Source organism: Benincasa hispida, chromosome 10, assembly GCF_009727055.1.
Source record: "Benincasa hispida cultivar B227 chromosome 10, ASM972705v1, whole genome shotgun sequence".
Taxonomy (NCBI): Eukaryota; Viridiplantae; Streptophyta; class Magnoliopsida; order Cucurbitales; family Cucurbitaceae; genus Benincasa; species Benincasa hispida.
The window spans coordinates 40,554,339-40,579,893 of NC_052358.1; the positions used below are offsets into that span (position 1 = coordinate 40,554,339).

At 34.2% G+C, this 25,555-nt stretch overlaps 2 protein-coding genes across 3 annotated transcripts in view; both read left to right on the top strand.

The window, feature by feature from the left end:
• Positions 1 to 8,480: 8,480 nt before the first annotated feature.
• Positions 8,481 to 13,422, top strand: LOC120087924 (probable disease resistance protein At4g27220). Its single transcript, XM_039044936.1, has 2 exons — positions 8,481 to 8,752; positions 11,961 to 13,422. Exon 2 carries the CDS (start codon positions 12,349 to 12,351, stop codon positions 13,384 to 13,386), a length of 1,038 nt encoding a protein of 345 aa, XP_038900864.1. The 5' UTR covers positions 8,481 to 8,752; positions 11,961 to 12,348; the 3' UTR covers positions 13,387 to 13,422.
• A 765-nt stretch (positions 13,423 to 14,187) lies between these two features.
• Positions 14,188 to 25,555, top strand: part of LOC120087922 — a 13,972-nt gene continuing 2,604 nt past the window's right edge. The window contains exons 1-4 of one of the 2 annotated variants that reach the window (XM_039044934.1): positions 14,188 to 14,760; positions 15,053 to 15,550; positions 15,658 to 16,290; positions 25,551 to 25,555. The exon at positions 25,551 to 25,555 is cut by the window's right edge and continues 493 nt beyond it. In XM_039044934.1, coding sequence (XP_038900862.1) covers positions 14,218 to 14,760; positions 15,053 to 15,550; positions 15,658 to 16,290; positions 25,551 to 25,555 — 1,679 coding nt within the window. In that variant the 5' untranslated portion in view covers positions 14,188 to 14,217. The remainder of the gene's footprint in view (positions 14,761 to 15,052; positions 15,551 to 15,657; positions 16,291 to 25,550) is intronic. The other variant, XM_039044935.1, reaches the window with a different exon arrangement.

Sequence of the window (25,555 nt, forward strand, 5' to 3'; positions counted from 1 at the left end):
AGACATGCATGCATAACTCAAATTGATATTTTCAATGAAATAGTCTTTTATAGAAATAACTAACTGAAATTCATTTAACAAGGAGCCCTAAAAAAACACATAAAACAAAACTAGAAAATTCTCCAATAAATTTAACAAAATTTGAAAATCAGGTAAGGTTTAAAACAAAAAAATTCTTGAAAACATGAGTCAAAACATATAACTAGACCCTCGATCACGAATTCTGTCTATCATATGTTAGTGCGTACTTACCTTTACCTGAAAAAGAATCATGAGAAATAATGAGTATAAAATACTCAGTAAGTAACCCCACTACTGAGGTCAGACTAGGCATCTATATTCTCTAAATGTCACTCTCTAGTGGGACATGCATAAAACTCTACGTTCCATGGATGGTCTTCAAGTGTATAATTGAACCTGACCTACTATAGTGAGAAGTACCCATAAACCTTTGATGAAATCCTTTAGGAGATTACTAATCTTTGGTGAAGTCCCAAAGAAATCACAACCTTTGGTGAATACCAAAGGAAACACAAACCTCTAGTGAATCTCGAAAGAAACACAAAACTCTGATGAATCCGATGGAAATACAACATCTTCTGGGTATATAATTATGGGTAGGGGGTGATTATCACTACCATAAATAACATGCATCATAAAACATAATCCCACAAACATGAGTACATTACCATACACATACAATCTTTTGGTAAATCATATAATAATTTAACTCATGCTCGTTCTCATATCATGTTCTAACATATTTAAGATAGGTTTGTACATCCTCATGCATCTTTGTTGCAAACAGTCATAAAATCCTCAAATTACTCTTAAATCCTATCACCTAACACAAAGGTAGATCCAGTAGTAAGATTACTTATCTCAAATTTGGTTACAAAAATGGTCCACGTATATAATCTCCTTAAAGCTTTTGAATAAACTTGTATTCATCCTATAACATAAGTTACCAAATTTAATTTAGCCACCATGACCTAAAATAAGGAGTCCAAAATTTAAATTAATCCTTTCGGATCAAAATCCAATTAACCAAATTAGTCCAAATTTTTCCAATTTTACTTACCAAAAAAATATGGCTTGGTCCAAAATTAATTCCAAAATCCAATCCCATTGGCCAACATGAACATAAAAAAATTTTAAAATTAATAACTTAATTCTCCACAATTAATATAATCTTAATCCAACAAATAACCAGCCAACAACTTACCCAAACCTACCAAACTTCAACAATTTTTGGTAAAAAATTGGTCTCTATTTTGATAAGCATCGACCAAGAAACTCCTAAATCTCTTGACTTAAATCCAAACCAAAGAAAGTTAACAATTTTTTACCCAAACCAAATGGATAATTAAACCCTTCAAAGAAAAAAAAAAAAACCAAAGATCTTACTCAAGGTTTTCAAGAATTCGGCCAGAAATAACCCAAAACAGTGGTGGTAAAGATCTTGGACGATGACGGCCATCGCATCTGTAAGAAAGCAACGGAGCAACGAGCAAGTGGCACACGACCAGGGACACGCCCAAAGGAAATTCCAAATCCAATTTAAATTTCTTTAGGAATCCAAATCTCCAAATCTCTTAAAATCTTTAATTCTTAACCAAATAAAATAATCCAATTTCCTTCTCATACTTAAAAAAAAAATTCTAAAATCTCCAATTTTAATTCAATTTCCCAAATTAAATTAAAATTGAAGTCATTCCCAAATTCTCCTTAATTTAAAACTTAAATACCAAAATGCTTCACTGAAGCAAAAATTTAAAATTGAATTATCCTTTTACAATAATTCAATTTGTCCTCAAATATTACACAATAATTGAAATTAAATTAAATAAAAATTTGAGATGTCACATTCTTCCCTCCTTAAGAAACTTTCATCCTCGAAAGTTTATTCTTGAAAAAGCTCGGGGTACTGGATTTTAATCTCATCCTCTCGCTCTCATGTAGCCTTATCGAATTGGTGATTCTACTACAAAACTTTTGCAAGTGCTATCTCCTTGTTGCATAAAGTCTTTACCTCCCTGGCAAGAATTCGAACAGGCTTCATCTCATAACTCAAGTTCTCATTCAATTGCAATAGTTTAAAGTCCACCACAGGGGACGAATCTGATATATACATCTTCAATATCGAGACATGAAAAATATTATGAACTTAAGAGATGGATGGTGGCAATGCCAACCGATAAGCTACTGGACCAATTGGCTCCAAGATCTCAAAAGATCAAATAAATCGTAGACTTAGTTTTCCCTTTCATCCAAACCTCAAAACACCCTTCATAGGTGCCACTTTCAAGAACACCTTGTCACCAGTTTCAAACTCTAGGTCTTTACGCCTAACATCAATATAACTCTTTTGTCTGTTATGAGTTGTTTGTATAGGTATTCTAATCTTCTGTATTGCCTCATTCATAGTTTGCACCAGTTCAGGACTTAACAAATTTCGTTCACCGACCTCATCCCAACATATAGGATTCCTGCAGCTCTTTCCATATAGGGCCTCAGATGGCGACATGCCAATTGTAGCCTGATAACTTTTATTATATGCAAATTCCATCAAATGTAGGTGTCAGTCCCAACTCCCTGAAAACTCTAACGCACAAGCACACAACATAATCTCCAGCATTTGGTTCAAATATTCCGTTTGACCATCAGTTTGTGGGTGAAAAGCAGTAGTAAAATCCAATCAAGTACCTAACACTGTCTAAAGACTCTTCCAACAGTTAGATGTAAAACGAGGGTTTCTATTTGTCACAATGGATACAGGTACTCTATGCAATCTCACCACCTCTTTCATGTATATTTGTACCGACTTATTCATCGAAAAGATAGACTTCTCTATAATGAAATGTGTTAGCTTAGTAAGCCTGTCTACCACTACCCAAATTATAGTAAAGCCCTTTGCTATTCAAGGCAATCGCACGATGAAATCCATAGACACATTCTCCCATTGCCATTTTGATATGCTTAAGGACTGCAACAAGCCTATTGGCTTATGCCTTAGGGCTTTTACTTGCTGATACACTAAACACTTACTGACGAACTCTGCTATCTCCCTTTTCATGTTATTCCACCAGTAACAATGTTTCAGGTCCTAATACATCTTGGTACTACTAGGATGTATCGAGAACGGAGAACTATTCTAGAAATAAATCATTCTCAAGTTCACCGTGGGCTAGTATGCATAAGAATTCTTCATAGAGAAGACTATAATCTATGGATACAGAGAGTTCACCTTGTCCTGACTCTATCTTGCAAACTCTCTCAACGAGGCAAGGAACACTTCGTTGAGCATCTATAACTCTATTCCTCAAGCTTGGTTGTATTGACAACTGCTCCAACTGTACAATGACTTCCCCCCACTACTACTGCAATCTCAGCCTATTTCAGATCCTTGCATATATGAGTCTTTCTAGTAATCAAGGCTGCCGAATGGGCTACCTTCCTACTTAAAGCATCTGCCACTACATTTACCTTTCCTGAGTGGTACAAAATCTCACAGTCATAATTCTTCACCAACTCTAACCATCTACGTTGTCTCATATTTAACTCCTTCTGAGTGAAGAAGTATTTTGAGCTCTTATAGTCGGTGAAAATTTTTATCTTCTCTCCATACAAATAATGCCTTCAGATCTTTAAGGCAAAAACCATTGCTTCTAATTCCAAATCATGCGTAGGATAGTTCTGTTCATGATTCTTCAACTGATGAGAGACATAAGCAACTACCTTACCCTACTGTATCAGCACGCACCCCAACCCTTTCTTGAAGGCGTCATTGTAAATAACGAAACCACCCATTCCATTCGGTACAGTAAGAATTGAAGCAGTAACCAACTTCTGTTTAAGATCCTGTACGCTGTCCTCATAAGCTTTATTCCAAAGAAATGAAGCTTCCTTACTAGTCAACCGAGTCAAGAAAGTGCTTATACGAGGGAAATCCTCCACAAATCATCGGTAGTAGCCTGCTGGCCCCAAGAAACTGAGCACTTCAGTGATTGTGGTTGGACGAGGCCAACTTGTAATTGCCTCAATCTTTGTAGGATCAACGGAGACTTCTTCCTTTGACACAACATGTCCTAGAAACGACACTTGCTTCAACCAAAAACTCAAATTTAGAAAACTTAGCATATAACTTATTTGCCTTCAAAGTCTCTAAAACTTTTTGTAAATGCTCCTCATGTTCTGCCTCTGTTTTGGAGTAAACCAAGATATCATTTATGAAAATTATAACAAATGTGTCAAGGAAATCCTCGAAAACCCTATTCATCAGATCCATAAATATTGTTGGAGCATTCATCAAATTGAACGACATTATGATGAACTCATAATGGCCATACCTCAAACGAAAAGTTGTCTTTGGTATATCCCTTTCATTTATCCTCAACTGATGGTATCCTGGCCAAATATCAATCTTGGAGAACACCGTAGCTCCTTGCAACCGGTCGAATAAGTTAGCAATCCTGGGAAGTGGATACTTATTTTTTATGGTCACTTTATTCAACTCCCTATAGTCAATGCAGAGACGCAATGATCCATCTTTCTTTTTCATAAAAAGTACTGGTGCACCTAATGGTGACACATTAGAGCGTATAAAAAACTTATCCAACAACTCTTGCAACTGAATCTTAAACTATTTCAATTCTATTGGAACCATTCTGTAAGGAGCTTTCGAGCTAGGAGTTGTGCCTGACTCTAACTCGATAGTAAAATCTATCTCTCGAAGTGGCGGCAAACCTAAGAGATCATCTGGAAAAATATCTGGATAGTCTCTTACTACTGGCTCTGAAGTAAAGAAGACTTCAGCCTCTCTAGTGTCAACCATGCTGACCAAGATACTCCAGACACCTTAGTTAAACAACCTATTGGCTTTCATAGCTGAAATTACTTTGGACAGGACTACGGTCCCAGTCTCTTTAAACTTAAAGCTGGCTTTCGTAGGAGGGTTAAAAATCACCTCCTTGCAAGAGTAGTCTATGCTGGCATGATTAGCAGCCAACCAATCCATGCCCAGTATCACATTAAAATCACGCATGCTTCAAACTAGCAAGGCCACATCTAACATATGATTTGCTATTGCTACTTGACATGTCTTTATCTTTCAAGTAGCTAACATGATTTCTCCTAACGAAGTAGAAATTGACAGGAAATACTGTAAGAGTTCTAACTCTAGCATGGCATGCGTTACAAATGCTGATGATATGAATGAGTGAGATGAACCAGAGTCAAACAATACCAATGCATAATGTCCCAAGATTTGGAGTGTACCTGTCACTATAGTGCTAGACTTCTCAACCTCCTACCGATTGGTGGAATACACTCTGTCCTACTGCTGCTGACGGCTAGAACCTCCTTAATTTGAGCTCGTAGGTTGGCTCCTTCTACAAAATGCATACCTCTTGGGGCACTTCTCAGACATGTGCCCTTTCTATCCACACGAATAACAAACTCCAGTACCGGCTAGAAAATGTCCCCAATGTCGTTTACTGCATGAAGAAAAAATCAACTTAACCTCTTTAACATCTATAGATTGGGAGCCCTATTGGTCCCATTTTTGTGGAGATATGTCTGTGTTATGACTCTTTTGTGGAGGCTTTAGAGGCCTCTGATCTTCCTTCCTTTTCTGACCTGAAGAGGATCCTACTCTTTGTGATCTCATGTTCCACCCTCCTGCAGTGGAATCTATTCTGGCTATTATACGCAATGTTGTTGCATAACTAGGGACTCATGGGGTAGTACATGACCTTTTAGTTCATCCTTCAGACCTTGGATGAATCTTTCTATCTTAATCCCCTCTGTGGCCATCAACTTGGGCGTAGAATGAGACAACTCAGTGAATTCTTGTTCGTATTTTACCACAGACAAAACCCTTTGCTTCAGATTTATGAACTCTACTTGTTTATTATACCTTGTGTCTACAGAAAAGTACAACTTGTAGAACTACTCCTTAAACTAGTTCCAGATAGCTGACCCTTCTCTGATGTTCAAAAAATTCTCAACCGATTGGTACCAAATCTCAACATCATCAATCAACATAAATACTACAAACTGAAGCTCTGGTCCTCCCGGCATTTCATGTAGCAAAAAATAGTCTCAATGGAGGACAATCACATCTCTGCCTTCATAGGGTCCATTAGCAACCCCTCAAAAGTATGGGGGTTATACTTCCTGAAGTCTCATAAATGTTGTGCCTCCGTTGACAGATCTGACGTATTTTGATTTTGTAACTAATTTTGGACTTGTATTTGAGGCATCTGGACCTACATGGGTAGGTTTTTTTGTGACTAGTTATGATGGGCTATCTACTTTGCCACAATGTCATTTAGCTACACAATCACTATCTTTATGACTGCTTCTTCTATTGCTGCAGCCAGTGTTGTATGCTCAATTGAATAAGTAGTTGAAAAAGGTGTCTAGTAGGCTTAGTCGGATTCTTGGTCCGACCACTTGTTTGCACTCCTTGCCCCTCTATCCTAAAAGGGTTATGTGGCAAAATTAGATCTTCCAGGACAAGAAGGTTCTGAGCGTTGTGGTCCTGCACCCCTGACGTGGATGGATCTCTAATAGGCGGAATTGGATCTTGGGGATCCTGAGTCCCTCTTCGCATCTTTCTCTTTACTTTATACTTGGGTGTCATGTCCTATCATGAACTCAAAGTTAGCTTTTTACTAAATTTCTCCTCATAAAGACAGGTCTAATAAAGCATCATGCCAAACTATTCCCATGCATAACATACTGAAAACTTCTACTTGTAAAACATACCTAGCGATGATGAGGAATTTGTTACTAGGCCACTGGGACTAACTAGACTAACATAGTAAGCCAGTCTTCAGAACCCAAAATATGGGCTTTGATACTAACTGTAATGACCCGACTTTCTAAGACTGAAACTAGGTTGATACTATAGACATGCATGCATAACTCAAATTGACATTTTCAACGAAATAATATTTTATAGAAATAATTAACCAAAATTCATTGAACATGGCGACTTAAAAAAAACACATAGAACAAAATTAGAAAATTCTCCTATAAATTTAACAAAATTTGAAAATCAGAACTTCAAGTTCAAACGTCAGTCCATAAGGTTTAAAACATAAGAATTCTTGAAAACATGAGCGGAAGCATATAACTGGATCCAGTGACTCGATTACGGATTCCGCTTTTCATTCACTGGCACGTTCTTACTTTTACATGAAAAAGAAATATGAGAAAGAATGAGTATAAAATACTCAGTAACTAACCCCACTACTGGGGTCAAGCTAAGCATCTATGTCCTCTAGACGCCACTCTCTAGTTGGAAATGCATAAACCACTGCTGTCAATGGATGGTCATCAAATGTATAATTGAACCCGAGCTACTGTAGTGAGACGTACCCACAAACCTCAAGTGAAATCCCATAGAAGATCATTAAACACTGATAAAGTCCCAAAGGAAATCACAACCTCTAATGAATCCCAAAAGAAACACAAATCTCTACACAAACCTCTGATGAATCCTGAATGAAACACCACCTCTAGTGAGTCCTAAAGGAAACACAACCTCTGATAAATCCTAAAGGAAACACAAACCTCTGGTGAATCCCAAAGGAAACACAAACCTCTGGTGAATCTCGAAGGAAACACAAACTTTTGGTGAATCCCGAAGGAAATGCAAATCTCTGGAGAATCTCAGAGGAAAGAAACACAACCTTTGGTGGGTACATAACTACAGTAGTGGGTCATTATCACTGTCATAAATAACATTTATCATAAAACATAATCCCACAAACATGAAAATACATTACCACACACATACAATCTTTTAACAAATCATATTAATAATTTAACTCATGCTCGTTGTCATATCATGTTCTAACATATTTAAGATAGGTTTGTATTTCTCATGCATCTTGTTGCAAACAATCTCAAAATCCTTGAATTACTCTTAAATCTTATTATTTGGCACAAACGTGGATCCAGTAGTAAGATTACTTACCACAAATTAAGTTACAAAAATGGTCCACCTAAATAATCTCCTTAAAGCTTTTGAATTTATAAAATTTAGTGACCATGGCCTAAAATAAGGAACCCAAAATTTAAATTAATCCTTTCGGATCTAAATCCAATTAACCAAGTTAGTCCAAATGTCCCTATTTTTATATACCAAATATATATATATATATATATATGACTTGGTCCAAAATTAATTCCAAAATCCAATTATTTTGGCCAACATGAATATAAACAAATTTCAAAATTAATAATTTAATTCTCCACAATTAATATAATATGACCAACCAAAAACTTACCTAAACCTACCAAACTTGAACAATTTTATGTCAAAAGTTGGTCTCTATTTCGATGAAAGTGACCCAAAAATTCCCAAATCTTGAATCTAAAATCCAAATCAAAGAGAGGTTAACACTTTTTAACCCAAACCAAATTGGTAATTAAACCCCTCAAAAAAAAAAAAAAAAAATAAAGACCATATCTAGACACGCCGAACTGACCTGCGACTGGGAGTAGCGTCGGACCACAAGCGGACGTTGGCAGACAGAGCGAACGACTGACGGATGATGGCCTCTGGTCTCGATAGTGAGCGGTTGTAGATATCCGACAAGCTGGTGAGAACAGTAGCTTCAGGCGGAGAACGATGGGACTTGTGAACGGCAGACTGCTAGGCTACTCAAAGAAGACGACACAATTGGAGTCGCCGGCAAGGCTAGAGCTGGGGCAGCGCACGAAGAATAACTCACAGAGGGTAAGAGTGTTCAAAAAACCCGATGATCCGAAAAACTCGATCAACCCAATCCAACCCGTACGGTTTAGGTTGGGTTATCAGCTCATTTGGGTTGGATTGGGTTATCAGCTCATTTGGGTTGGGTTGGGTTATCAACTCATTTGGTTTGGGTTGGTTTCAAATAAATGAAAATTTTATGGGTCGGGTTGGTTCATGGGTTCACCTAATATAACCCAAACCAACCTGAACCAACCCGAATTTATTATTAACTTTAAAATATATATATTTTATTACTTATAACACAATTATTTATACGTATGTTGATTTTAATTTTATTTAATTTCAATATTTTTTGAATAATTTATTCTTCAACAACTCTTAAAAGTATTTTCTTTGCACTTTAGAAAGAATTTTTTCATTATATAAATTGAAATTGAGTTGAATCTTAATTCAATATATGAAAATAATTCAATTAGAATTTTACATATTTACATTTTCTTTTTTTAGAACAAAATTTTAAATAAATTATCCGATTAACCCGAATCAACCCAACCTAAATATTTCATGGTTGGGTTGGGTTCATTTTTTAATAAGAGTTATTTGGGTTTAAAAAATTTACAATCCAAACAATTAGCTTGGGTCTAAAAAGTCTTTCAACCCAACCTAACCAGGGAGGGTCATGCTTGAAATGGAGAGAGAGAAATTTTTATTTTCTTTTTCTTCTTTTTACTTTAACTAATATTATATTTAAAATATATATAATATTCCAAAATCCTTTCCTTTTCCTTATCTAATTTCAAAATCCCAACTCTTTTCCTTTATATGTAATATTTCCTATTTAAATTTCAAATTCAATTTAAATTTCTTTAGGAATCCAAATCTCAAAATCTCTTGAAATCTTTAATCCTTAACCAGATAAAATAATCTAATTTCCTTCTCTACTTAAAAACAAATTCTAAATTCCCCAATTTTAATTCAATTTTTCAAATAAAATTAAAATTGAAATCATTCCCAAATTCTCCTTAATTTAAAACTTAAACTTCAAAATCCTTCACTTAAGCAAAAATTTAAAATTTAATTGTCCTTTTACAATAATTCAATTTAAGCTTCAAAAATTAAAAAATTATCTTAAAATATTACACAATAACTGAAATTAAATTACATAAAATTTTGGGATGTACAAAAAAAAGGACAATATGAATTCTTTATGCTGATTGTCTATGTATCATGATATCACTGATAATGTTAGTGACATTAGTGATATATATGTATCAACCATAGAAGTTATTAGGTCGATATCAATGATATCCGTGATATAACTTAAGTAGATATCAGTGATAGGGATATCGAAGGTAGAATTTAGGTAGATGTTAGAGATATCCGTGCATCGATGAAATCAACAATATTTCTAATATTCCATGATAGGATTTATGTGGATATTAGTAATATCAATGAGGTAAATTAGGTTGATATAAGTGATATCCATGTATTAGTGATATTGGAGATAAAATTAAGGCAAATATCTAAGAAGCACAGACACAGATACGGCTACATGATACAGATACGATCGGATACGACAATTCATCAATTTATAAAAAACTAAGATACGGATACGTCTAAGGATGCGTCATATATATATATATATATATATTTCCAAAAAACAAGGATACTGATACGTTGAAAATACTTGTTTTTTTCTTTAAAAAAATTTAGGATATAGATAAATTTAGCATACAAGTTAATAACAATAACACAAAATAGAATACAAATACTTAAATACAATACAAAAAAAGCAACATCTAAGATGTCAGATCACAATAGTTAATAAAATGTGATAGAAAAGTGACTCATATTGCAAAGAAGAAGAAGAAGATTAAAGGGAGAAGTATGAAGATAAACGAAGAACTTCTTCATTGAATTGTTTGAAGATATCCAATGATTTATATTTTAGTGGACTTTGTGGGGACTCAAATGTGAAGATGGAGATTAGATGATTATAGTCTAGGGTTTGATCCGTTATTTATTTATTTTTTTCCTTTTAGTTTTAGATTCAAGTAGTAGACTTTTGAAATAGATTTCCTAGTTTTAGATTGGGAAAGATTAGATGAGTTGCTTGTCTTTTTTCTTTAAAGAAAATACATGTAAAAATAGATACGTCAAATCGCGTGTCTGATATGTATCTAGAAAGTATCTAGAGGTATCGGTATTCGATACGTGTCTGATATTGATTCTTTGCCTCACATGAAGTATATGATACTTCATAGGTAAATATCAATTATACAAAAATATTATTGATAGTAAATGTCTTTCAATGATTACATGTTATCACTACAGACTATTATATTTCCTTAATAGAATTATATTAGTGATAGATACATATAATTGATAACGTTTCTTTGATATTTTAACCTCTTTCACAATACAACAATTGGACAACAATCAGGTAACATTTTAAATTTGATCAAGCAATTTTTTTAACTCGTGACGTTTATAAAGTTTTAATTGATTTGATGGATCTACTAATTTAGCCTCTGTTCTTTTAACATGGTCCTTAGCAAAGTATACCTTATTAATTTTATCATGTTTGATTAATATATTGATACTCTTCTATATATTTGTACTAGAGTATATGAGAACTTGTCCTTAACATTAGAGATTATTAATAACATATTTCTATAAAAAAAAAACAGTTGTATGCTTATAATTCTATCAAATATATTTCTATAGCGTTTGTCTATGTACTGTAGGTTTTGGTTGTTTCTTTGGCTTCAAATTATTAAAAAGGCTACATGTAAAAACAAACTATCCATATATCAATATACACAAACTCAAACAAATACTGTATCAAATAAGTATAACAGTGATAAACTTTTATTATTAGTGATAGAAATAGAATCGAGAATAGATTACTATCACTGTCTATCACTAATCTAAATAGAGAATGATAGACATTTTATCACCATCTATCTATGATTGATATTTGGAATTTCGTGTCTGTAGTTGAATGAGATTTTCAGACATTTTCTATCAATTGAAGGTAAATTATGGTCGTTTTGCAATTAATATTAACTTTTGCTATTTTTATAATATTTTAGCCTCATTTTGTTATAGGAGCCGATATTATTAATACATGTATAAAATGTTTATCTAACTGAATCCATTACTCTGATAAAACATTGTTCATTCTTTGTATACATATATACAAAATTTAACCATCTTCATTCCACAGAAAATGAAAGGATAACAAAGAGTTTAAAGGGAGATCAAAAGAAGAATAACAAAAGATGGCATTTCTAATGGATGTTGCAGTAGGCATTGTAACAGAAATAGGAAAGTATGTGTTTAAACCAATTGGACATCAACTTGGTTACGTTGTTTTCTACAACAGAAACAAGAAAGAGCTTGAAGAGCAACTTGAAAGTCTTGAGACAATGAAAAGGAATGTGGATCAAAGGGTTGAAGAGGCAAGAAGCAAGGCATATACAATCTCTGAGGAAGTCACAAAGTGGTTGAGCGATGTGGATAACGAAAAGGCAAAATATGATGAACTATCCAATTCCAGCCCACATTGCTTCAACATTGTCCAACGACACCATCTAAGTTGAAAGAGAAAGAAGATGGTGAATAATATCCTTGAACTCATAAACAGAAGAAAGAACTTTGTGGAAGTTGGTTGTCCTGCACCTTTACCAGATACTAAGAATACAATCCTTCCCGAAGGCTATCAAGTTTTAGGATCAAAGAAGTCATTGGCGGAACAAATTAAGGGTGCACTTGAAAAGCCCGAGGTCAATAAGGTTGGGGTATATGGTATGGGAGGTGTTGAAAAAACCTGTTTGCTCAACGAAGTTAAGAAATTGGTGTTAGAAAACAAATTATTTGATCGAGTGATTGATGTTGTTGTAGGCCAATCTAATGATATAATGCAGATGCAACAACAAATTGGAGATATCCTGAATAAAGAAATGCCGAAGAGTAAGGAGGGAAGAGCATCCTTTCTACGAAATATGTTGGTGGAAATGAAAGGTAATATCCTCATTGTATTTGATGATTTGTGGAAGGAATATGATCTTATAAAAGAGGTTGGAATTCCATTAAGTAAAGAAGGATGTAAGGTACTTATCACAAGTCGAGATGAAAATATTTTAACCAATAACATGATCAATGGAAATGATTGTTTTGAGGTGACTTGTCTGAACAAAAAAGTGTCTTGGACGTTTTTCAAAACAATAATTGATTATCAGTTTAATACAGTTGATATGGAAATTGTTGCAAAAGAGGTGGTAAGAGAATGTGGAGGATTACCACTTGCACTTGATACCATTGCAAAAGCATTGAAAGAGAAACCAATAGATTGTTGGAAGGATGCTTTAACTAAATTGAAAAATTCCATTCCAATGAATATTAAAGGTGTGACTGATAAAGTCTATGCTTCACTTAAATTGAGTTATGATTATTTGGATGGAGAAGAAGCCAAGTTACTGTTTCTAATTTGCAGTGTATTTCCAGATGATTATTACATTTCTACCAAAGATTTGCAAGTATATGCAATGGGTATGAGATTGTTGAAAGGGATAAATACTTGGGGCGACGCAAGAAACAGTATAATTAAATTGCTTGACCATCTTACATCTTCTTCTTTACTTCAACTCTAAAAGTACATGTATCCAAGGGATGACAGATATGTTAAAATGCATGATATAGTTCGTGATGTTGCAATACATATTGCATCAACGACTAACATGCCAACACTTAGCTATGGATGTACAAGTTACGTAGGGCTAGATGAAGATAAATTTGGATCTTATCGTGCAATCTTCGTCAACCGTAAGGACTTTTGCAACCATTTTCCAAAACTAGAGTTGTTGATATTAAGATTTTCTGCTCAACTCTCAGATGTAAGCATTGAAACTATAGATGCATTTTTTGAAGGAATGGAAAATCTTAAAGTTTTAGACTTGAAAGAGATTCATGTTCCATCATTACTATGGACATCATTAAAGAAACTTGGAGCATTATGTCTGTCAGATTGTGAGTGTACAAATATTGATCAAATCAGCCATTTAAAGAAATTGGAAATTTTGAGGATCACAGAGTTACCGGCAACTATGAGTGAATTAAAACAACTTAAGGTACTAGTTGTGTCCAAATGCTCGAATTTGGTAGTGATTCGCCCAAACATTATTTCAAGTATGACCAAACTAGAAGAGCTGGATATACAAGATTGCTTTAAAGAACGGGGAGAAGCAGTATGGTATGAGAATAAATGGATTCAGAATGCACAACTTTCAGAGTTGAATTGCTACAACATCTTTTTATTTTAAAATTACAAATTTCGAAGGCTAGTATTGTCTTAAAAGATTTGAGTTCACAAACTTTGGAGAAGATAAGAGAATTCATTATTTGTGTTGGTACAAGGAATCTTCTTGCTGGTCATATTGAAATGTTGAGTTCCTGCAATTACGAAAAAAAGATTATACTTTAATATGGAATCGCAGATTGGTTCTTTATTTGACATATTATTAGAAAGAACCGAACAGTTGATTGTAAATGATTCCGTAGGTTTTGCAGATGTTATTTTCAAACCAAATGGAAATGATTATCCTCTGTTGAAATGTCTTGGGATTGGTGGAAATTCAAAAATGTCATATCTAATGGGAAATGACTTTACTTCTTTGGAGTGGTTGGGTCTTGGTAGAATGATGATGTTGGAGAGTCTAGTTCCAAGGGATGTTACGACAAACCCTTTCAAAAAGCTTAAAGTCATACAAATAGGAACTTGCGAGCAGCTCAGGAATATTTTCTCATTCTTTATTTTTGAAGGCCTTTCAAATCTTCAAAAGATTGAGGTCAATTATTGTAATACGATGGATGAGATTGTATCAGTAGAAATTGAAGACCAGAATGCCATTTTTGAATCTCCTTTGACAACTTTACATCTTGAGGGTCTGCAAAAACTTACAAGTTTCTGCACTAAACCATTCATCCAACAAAGTCCACAAACTATGATTCCCTTCTTTGATCAACGGGTATGTATCATAAAATTTTGCTCTTCGCCGTTTATTTGCTACTTTAATGAATAATTCTCTTTGTTTTATAACTTTTTATTCGATAATTTTCTTTTGAAAACATTATACTATTTTTTAAATAATTTGGTACAAGTTTTAAAAAGAAAACTAAGACTTTTTTGGGAAACATGTTTAGATTTTAATGTTATTATCAAATTGAAACATATAATGACGAATTTGTGAATTTTCTTAAAATACAATTGGTAATTAAGATTATCCTAACTTTTTTAACTGAAGGATTACGATATCGCAGGTTTCATTTCCTAAATTGAAGTATTTATCAATTACGAGAGGGGACAATTTGGAGATGTTATGGCATAATAATGGGCTGATTGGAAGTTCCTTTAGTCAACTTGTAGCAATAATTATTAAAGGTTGCAACAGGTTGAGATGCATTCTTCCTTCGAATATAGTGACGGCACTTGTTTGTTTAGATACATTGGATATTGTTGGTTGTGAGTTATTAGAAAGGGTATTTGAAATTGAAAACCCCATCTTTTGTGATAAAAAAGTAGTGCCATTGACATTCTTACGTTTACGTAGTCTACCAAATTTGAAGTACGTGTGGAGCAAAGATGTTAATGATGTTTTGGCATTTCCAAATCTAAAGAATGTCGATGTTACTGATTGTCCTAAGTTGAGAAGTATTTTTCCAGCTTCCTTCACCAAATATTTTGAACAAATTGAAAGCTTAACAGTGGATGAGCAAAATGAAATATTTCCGGTGGATGAAGCATCAGAGTTGGGACAGGTAATTAGTACACCTTCAGTATTATTATATGTTTCAAACTGGTACTAATTAACATTTTGTTATGTCGTCAAAATAATAATAGTTGAGGGACTTTGTGTGTTTTTCAGGTTGTGTTGTTTCGGAGCTTGAGAACATTCACAATGTCTTGTAAGCTAGCAATGAAGGAGAGTTTTTGGCGGATATCAAAGTTTCTTCAACTCGAAAGTCTTACATTGATTGGGTCTGAAGATGATAAAATGATTACTTTGCCATTGAAGATGACTGAAGTTTTGTACCAAAGATGTGCAAATTTGAAGAACTTAGAATTGCGTAATCTTCCTAAGCTTATGCAAGTGTGGAATAACATCAATCAAATGACCACCATCAAATTCTTCAACTTGGTTGATCTTGAAGTTTATGATTGCGATGGAATGATAAATTTGTTTAACCTTAAAAATCTGGTGAATCTCAATAGCATTAAAATATTTTGTTGTAAAGGAATGACATCCATAGTTGCGGTAGAAGGAGAAGGAGAAGAAGAAAAGAGTGAAATAATTATATTTATCAAACTAACTGAAGTCTATTTACGTAATTTACCAACACTAGCCAGCTTTTACTCTGGAAAATGCAGGCTTAAGTTTCCTTTGTTGAAGATGTTGGACATAGAAGAATGCAATGAAATGGAAACATTTTCAAATGGAATAGACGATAAAGTCTCAGTATTACCAGCACCCGATCCAAAACCCTTTTTCACTCACAAGGTATGTGTGTCTTATTGCTTTGACCACTTTTTTTCATATCATTTTATTGCTAGAAAGATTATGTTTGGGCATTATTTCTGTATGATTCAAATTACTAATCTAATCTAGGTTGTGTCATGCTAGCAATATATTTCAACTAAACTATAGAACCAAGACTAAATACTTTTTTAAATTTGTGGTTCTAACTAATGAGAGGGAAATGAGAAAAATGGGAAGTGTATAAATTTCATTCTAGAAAAATCTATATAAATACATATCTTAAGTCTAAAAATAGATTCAACCATGTTAGCAACTAATCCCACTAACTTCACAAGAATAGGAACTTAGACTTGACTACAACTAAAAATAAATTAAACTATTTCCTAGAAATTAGGAATTGACTAGACTAACTAAAAAACTAATTTGCAATTTTGAGTTACTAACATTCTCCTCCTAACTCAAATATTGCAAACACCTAACTTGCTCCTAAGAGCTTCAAAATGACTCATACAAAATCCAAGTTCAGCAAGTGATCATCCATCTTGTTGTACCATGCCCTAGGAGCTTGCTGAAACCCATAGAGAGCCTTCTTTAACAAATAAACCTTCTGCTCTTGTTCTGGTATGATGAATCCGTCTGCTTACTCAACATAGATCTCTTCTTCTAACACTCCATTTAGGAATGTTGACTTCACATCTAGCTGATACAATTTCCATCCATGTTGGGCTGATGCAACCAGTAGCAATCTGATTGTGTCCATTCTTGCAACTGGTGCAAAAATCTCAAAAAAATCAATTCACCAGACTTGTGCATACCCTTTTTTATGAAAATGCCCCAACCTCTTGTGCCATAACCCAGTGTCATTTACTTGACACTTGAAAGCTATCTGCTTCTTCTCGAGTGGATTCAATGAGAAGCTCTTGTGCTATATCTTTATTTTGAACAACTCATTTTAATTGGAATCAGAAATGAGGCACTTTCCTTCTTCAAACACCACTTTGAATCCGTTCTCTACTAATTGACCAACGCTTAACAAATTTTGATCAATTTCAGGGACAAACAACACTGCAATAATCAACTTGGTTCCAGCACAGCTCTCTATTGACATTGTGCCCTTCCCCTTTACTTCTAGATACTCGTCGTTTCCTATCTTCACCCTTGAATTGAATGACTTGTCAAGGTCCTTGAACAACTCTTTGTCACTTGTCATGTGATTGGTACACTCACTATTAACCAACCAACCATCACATTGAGTGACTGATGAGAAACAAGTAGCCACAAAGAGTTGATCTTCTTCTTATTGTACTACAACATGTGCTCCTCCTTGCTATTGAGTTTTTGCTTCATTATAGAATCATTCAATGTGCCCCAATAAATGACACCTTCTACACTTCACATCTGGCCTTCTCCAGCATCTAAAATACAGATGATTCTGCTTCCCACAGTGCTTGCATGTACTACCAGCATCCTTTGCAGCAGACTCTGAGCTACTGCTGCCACTTCCCTTCTTCCCTTTCCCATTCTTCTCTCTTTCACCTTCTCCCTGCTGCACTCTAACTTTCAATGCCCCCTCAATACTTCCTTCTTGTCTTATCAACCTTCTCTACTCTTGTGCTTTCAAAGCATTAATCACTTCTATCACCTTGAGTTTTGAGAGGTCTTTACTATTTTCTAAGGAAGCAATGGTAGCTTCATATCTCTCAGGTACTGAAACTAGAATCTTCTGAACCAATTTATTGTCAGATAAATTGGGTCCTAATGCTTTTGCCTTGTTAGCAATCCTAATCAACTTATCTGAGTACTCTTTAATGGACTCAGAATCCTTCATTTTGATTCTCTTGAACTCTCGCACCATTCAACACTTTCATGCCTTTAATTTTCTCATCACCTTCATACTCACTTTTGAGGAACTCTCTGATCTCTTTTGTTGATTCAAGGCCATAATTCTGTTGAATATGGCGGGAGACACAGCTACGTATAGGCAAGCTCGAGCTTTTTCCTTCCTATGACCCTCTCTTTGTGAGTCTTGATCTGATGTATTGTTGGGTTACCAGGAAATGGAGTAATCTCAGTCTTGCTCAATTGCTTCCCAATAATCACAACCCTCCATGTAGGCTTGCATTCTGGTGGCCCATGCCTGGTAATTTTCACCATCAAACACAGGTAGAGCCAATGAGGAAAGACTGTTTGATCCTAGTTCCATCTCTAACAACTCTCACAGATGTATCACTTAGTTTCTCTAGGAGATATTTCACTGATTCTCACTCATAGATCCCTTAAAAATTGACGGTTCTGATACCACTGTTGTTCTAATTAATGAGAAGAAATGAGAAAAATGGGAAGTGTATAAATTTCATTCTAGAAAACTCCATATAAATACATATCTTAAGTCTAAAAATAGATTCCACCATGTTAGCAACTAATCCCACTAACTCCACAAGAATAAGAACTTAGACTTGACTACAACTAAAAATAACTTCAACTATTTCCTAGAAACTAAGAAGTGACTAGACCGACTCAATACAACTAGCAACAACTTTTAACGAGGTTTAAGAATGTAAAAATCATGGCTACCACAATTTTTTATTCTAGGAAAATCTTTAAAATTTGGGGCAACGTTTAGAATGGGAAAATAATGGCTAGAGCTAATATCTTGGATTTTTCGAAGGTTAACACGTTTCTAAAACAGGTCTTATCTATTGGTTTTGTTGGATTAGAGCTAATATAAAACACTTTGGGATTGTTTGGAAAGTTGAGTTGAGATAAGATGTGTTGAGATGTTTGCCCTAATGACTCGTAATAATATGTTAGTTAAATCAATAGTTGATTAATGTTTATGTAACTTGTGCAATAATCCACTAAACTAAGATCCAAGGTTATCTAATGCAAATTAAACATGTATGTGGAGACATATAGGTAGATCATGTTTAAGTGATAACCTAAATGGTTTGTAGTATATGGATAAGGTTGCGTGTCTTATCCTAGTAACACTACTGATACGACCTGCTTTGTAAATATTACAATTGTTATAGAGTGTTACAAAGGACCTGATCCTGATCATTCATGGAGACACGTGAGTGGAGGTATTCTATATAAAGAGTGTGTATAAGACCGGACTATAAAATGTTTGAGTCTCTCTTTATAACACCGTTGCTAGAAGAGATTTATATTTCACCAAGATGTGACCATAGGTGGCTTGACCTTAATCCTGAGTGAGTTGTGAACTCCTGCTTATGAAGGCAGTTCTTTGATTTATATGGACGAGAGTTGTCAGATTCATCGGCTTAATAAGCCTGCCAATTTAGGTATTCGTCTAATTGGGGACCTGGGAACACAACTACATAAGAAGAAATTCACTCCTTTCCTACTATTAGGGTAAGTAGATAATTTCTCCCTTAAGGGCTGATTCGGGGGTTTGAACAATGAGGCGCCTCACCCTCTGCTTTCCCAAGAGGAGTTCAGTCATAGTTGGACTATGACTAATTTTTCATTAGATGAACCAATGGTACTTGGGGAGTTAGATGTAACTACAAGGGTAAAACGATAATTTTGACCCAATTGTACTTACGAGTAGTTTGTGAAGGGTCAATGTACATTGTTGAGTGGTTATATCCAATGGATACATAAATATATTTATAGTGTGAAGAGGGCAGTTGTTGGTATTTAGTGAAGTAGTAGTTAATGAAGGCTGATTAAGTTAATTAAAGAGTTTAATTAATTAATCAAGTATCATTGGAGCTTTAATCTATAAATCTATAAGGTCCGCTCGTTAGCTTAATAAGAACTAATGAGAATCAAATTAATTTTGGTTTAATTTGAATTGTTCAAATTAATTAAAGGGAATTAATTGTATAAAGTATGATTGGATAATATATATTTATACATTATAAAGTATATAGTATGGTGATACGTTATATAATTTAATGAGGGAAATAAACATTTGAATATGATTCAAATATTTATTATATGAATGAGATTCATATAAAAACTTATATGTTAAAATTTCATGTGAATATAATTCATATTCAATTAGTTTTATAAGAGCAATAAATATTTGAATATGATTCAAATATTAATTATATAAATATGATTCATATTGAAACTATACTTTAAAATTAATTTGAAAATAATTCATATTAAATCTATATAGTTTGATGAAAGAGATTGTTGATTGAATATAATTCAAATATTAATTTATATGAACGTGGTTTATATAAAACTATATAAGTTATATTATGTCAATATAATATAAACTATATGTTATATGTGATATAACATATAGTTTAATATTTATATATATGAAGTTAGTTAATATATTATTATTATTATCGGTACTATTATTATTATTATTAAAATTCAAATTATTGAATTTGAATTTTGAAATTAAAAGGGGAGGGAACAACTAAACCCTCTCAACCACTCAATGCGTGATTTTTTTTTTTTTTTGAAGAGTGAGAAATGGGTTCTTTCAACTTCTTCTCCTTCCTCTTACCTCTCTGTACTCTCATGGTTCTCGATGAAAAATAACTCAATCTCTCATACTTCTTCCTCATCAAGATTGAGTGCAAGCCCACAACTCTACGCAATTCTCATCCCTAAGAATAACAAGGAAGATTTCATGGTGGTATCTTCTTCATCACTACTGTGTTCTCGTTTGTGGTGTCGAGTTTGTGTGATTAAGAGAAGAAGACATGTTGTGGAGAGGAAGCAAGAAAACGGTAGCTCAAGGGTGAGTTTCTCTCAAACCCTATTCCTCTCTATTTTTGTATAGAGAAACACGCTCAATAGGTTTTTTTTTATCCTATGTTTCCGTCAACTCTAAATTCTATTGTTCTGTAAAATGAAAATAGATATCGATGCATTCGATTGCTTCCACCATAGGTATTCAAATTCCCTTCAAGGTGTGCACCTATGAGTTTTGGGTTATTTATAGCCATCAAAATGGCTTTATTGAAAAATCTCCTTGATGAATCTCAAATCAATTTTGGAAAAATCAATCAAGACCCAAAGGACTGATTTTAGGTTTTCTTTAATCATAAAAATCGTAGGGGCATGCCCTTGATTATCCCTTAAAATGACCCATCAAACTCAATAAGCTAATTTTTTGGGTTCCTTGGTTTTAATTGATCTTATTCTTTTCTATGAAGTAGACTCTATGAAGAAATGGGTTTACCTTGGCCTCTAAGTCATTAGTTGACGTGAGTTTCAGGTTTTTTTATCATCTTGCAGTCTCAAATCGCGGTTGGAGAACCACAAATCAGGCTCTATAAAGAGTTGAGTTCACTTTAGCCTCGAAGTCATAAATCTACCAGATCTTTAACCATCTTGCTACCTTAAACTAGGGTTGGAGAGCTACAAAGTGAGCTCTCTGGAGAATTGAGCTCACCTTAGGCTCAGAGTCATAGATCGACCTAGGCCTCGATATCACGAGCTTTGACCACCTTGCAGTCTCAAACTGTGGTTGGAGAACTAGAAAACTGACTTTATATTGGGATGGCTCACCTCGTCCTAAGAGTCATAGGGCGACTCAGACTTTGATCTCGTCAACCTTAACCATTTTTTAGTCTTGGATCATTTTTCGAGCCGATTTACCTTTAGCTAATAATATATTCTCATATACTCTATACTCCATTGATGTGGGAGGATCTTTCCTCCATGACCAGCTCAGGAATAGGTTCCAGGTCAAACTACTTTAACAACCTTGATATGGTCCTTTATAGGTTGTTTTCATCTCGAATTAAATTTTGTGGTTACTAGGATTCTTTATGTTTTATGATTTTATTTCAGGGAGACTTGGCTAGAACAGTGCTTCCATTGGAAATGTTCTATTCAACTCTATCTCATAGACACTTGCTAATTGAGCCATGGAATAAACATTGGCATTCTAAGACCTTGGAATTTGTTTGATCTCATATTTTGATAATGATATAAGCATTTATCTGGCATTAGGTAAATACATTTTCATTCTTTTTTCTTTGGCCTATTTGTCTTGCAACTCTTAACCCCTTTTGCATTGTTGATCCATTGGCGAACAAGGTCCATTGAGTTTCTAAACCAATCGATCGGAGAAAATTCACCTCAGTCTTCGCCTTGCCTAGCTCTACCTGAGTTCACCTCGACTTGAACCTGGCGAGGTTGGCCTTAGTCTAGGTGTTGTATGAATTTTCCTCGACCTTTCCTGGGCCAACATTTTTCTGTGGTTGATGTCACTTCTGCTACAAAGTCAGCTATGAGATGGCCCTTCATAGATGTTCTTAGTTTATAGTGAATGTTATGTTTTCTTAATTCTATTACTTATAAATCATTCCAATGCCTATTGTTTCTATAATACATGTCTTATGAAAGAGTTAAGACAATAATTTTATGTGCCTTAAAATAAAGGTGTAACCTTCTACCTAAATTGATTAATGCAAGGAAAAATTGATCATATTAGAATCTATTCTTAGTATTTCTTCATGTAACCAAAATGTATACATTTGTATTTGTTTAAAAAAAAAAATTTAACAAGACTGGCTCTCTGTTCAACCCCCAACTTCGTTCTGAAATTACTCTATTTTCCTTGGATGTGAAAGGGATGGACTTGAGTTCTTCTATAGATTGTCCCCTTAGGTCAACTTCAACTAAGGGATTGTTGACCTTATCTTTATTTGCCAAAGAATGATTGACCTCAACCTTGACCTAGACCTAGCTTGAGTTCATCTTAGTCTGGCTTGAGTTCTCTTCGACCTCGATCTGAGTTCACCTCAGTCTGGCCTTAGTTCTCCACGACCTCAACCTCGAATTTCAATATCAAGGTGAGTTGAGCAGATTTAATAATTTCTACTTTTTTTTCTTTGTCTTCACAATTTTTCATTCTCATATTGTCTCTTACCTGATTTCTAACCATGTGTGTTAAATTTTCTCATATCTTCCCCCTAAGCACAATTCTCTTTATGGGGTTGCGAAGATTCTAACTGAATCTCTTAGAGCTTTTTGAGGTGGACCTTGATCTTTATAATTTCTATTGAACGTTCCCTTCTTCTTTATTGGAATGCCTTCAATCTGTTATCTTTCCGGTCGGTGAGCTGGGGTCTAAGGGCGATGTACCTTGATGGGGGTTTAGGGGCAATGACCAAGAAACCTATTTTGAATTCATATTTGACATATTTAATTATTTATGATTTATTTATGATTATGACCCATGGATTAGAAAAGTGCATGATATAAACTCTCTAACTCTACAGGCACCACAATTATGTATTCTGTAATATTCTCTCTAATACAATCGTTCTCCCTCTGCCCCATGGACGCCATTGACTGATAAGTTAAAGAAGGTAGCCAGGGATGATGAAGATGGCAGACTCTGGAGGAAAATGTCCATTCGATAACATGTTGTATTTGGATGATGACATCATCATCAAAGTCATTGGATGAAGAAAGTGTAGTTAGTCTTTGGTTAAAGTTGGAAAGTCTATACATGACAAAATCATTAACCAAGAAGTTTCTTTTGAAACAACAATTGTACCATCTACGTACGCAGGAAGGAACGTCCCTCCGTGATCATCTGGATGACCAGAATTGTAACCATCACATCTTTCCATCTCGTTGTAAGACCCTGGTGCAACTTTAAAATTTGCAAAGGTCGTAAGCTCACTCATGTCACCACAAACAGCACCAACTGTTGATTGCAAATTCTAGAAAGAATGACCCGCCTGGCCTTAACGTACCTTCAAAGATGAATTTGTAATTCTTGGAAAGAAAGACGACCTGCATGACAAAGAAGAAGAAAATAGTGGTACAGTGTCTGTCACTGAACTTCAATGCTTAAGTAAGTATTTAGCAAATGGTCAGAGCAAGCGACTAGCATGAAGATGAACTTACCTTTTTATGGAGCTACGGTATCTTATCTTTAGATGGTAAATATTAGGGTTCCTAATCCGAAAATTATCTGGAATGCTAATTCTAGCTACCACGCCGGCGATAAAAGTGGCCTGTAGGAAGTGGGCCCCGTGAAGGAAAGAAAGTTGTCCATAGGGTTGGGTTGTTTGGCCCTAAGTGGCTCGCCCTTGACCTCTATGGTTGAGACAGAAATCATGAGCCCCAAGCTCAATTTCCTCTCTCTTCTAATCTCTTCCTCCCTTGGCGCGTTTCTTGCACCCCTTTGACACTCACATGACTAATGTTGCTCCAATCTTATCCTTAATGTTCTGTTTTTTTTCACATTTTGACTTCTAGTCCAAAATGACCCATAACAAATAGGATTTTATGAAAATTAATTTTTCAAAATCAATTGTACATCTCTTTGCTAGAATAGCTACTTCAATCATCATTCCCAAACATTCATAAGCACTAACATTTAAGTGATGACTGCATTTTGATTTTGACTTTCTTTTAGAAAAATAACATTTTGTTTAAAAATTACACTAAAGATATTCTAAAAGTCTTAGCTAAAAGTAAAAAATAATAAATCCATCGACTTTTATCTTCTTTTTCCCCTTTTTTATTAAATGTCTTGATATCAAATGGACTTCATCCGCACTAAAAACGGTAGTGGATGTCAATTCTATTTTATTAGTTTGTAGATATAGCAAATTATCTATGGTCTTACAAACGATATATCTTCTATTGCTCTCAATTGAAAAGCTTTCCTCCAGTCCTCCTTTGTTTTCTTCTCTACTTTATTGATATATATAAATAGAAAGTGAGATATGATAAAAGTGCTATAAATGTGTCAACTTAAGCGAGATATTTCGGTGTACCTACTGACCCACACGTCGTGTATTTTTTTCTAAAAAAGTCTGTGGTTTTACAAACATGGAAAATGATAATTAGGACATTCTTATTTTACCCCAATTTAAAAGAAGCCTAATTGTGATTAACTTTTATCACTAATTGGATATAACAGTTAGGAGTCTATGAATAAAGGTTTTAAATCTAAAAGAACCCTACTACTCATATTTTTTTTCATTACTATTGTTAAGTGTAGTTACTGATAGTTACAATGATAGACGTTAATAAACATCAATACAAATTTGTTTCTAGTGACAATACAATTGTATAACTAAGTAAATTATCAATAATAAAAGGCTACAAAGTGATAGGTATTGATATAGAATTGTATCAATATTAGTGATAAACATTAATTGTGAAAATCTATCACTAATGGACTTGGGTTAATGAGCTTTAAAGAAATTTTGTATGGATTGGACTTAAATATTTTTTATATTTGCAAGTAATTTAAGGTGTTGCTATTTTTTACTATTAATATACAACCAATCCTAAATATAAATATAAAATTGCAGGTTTC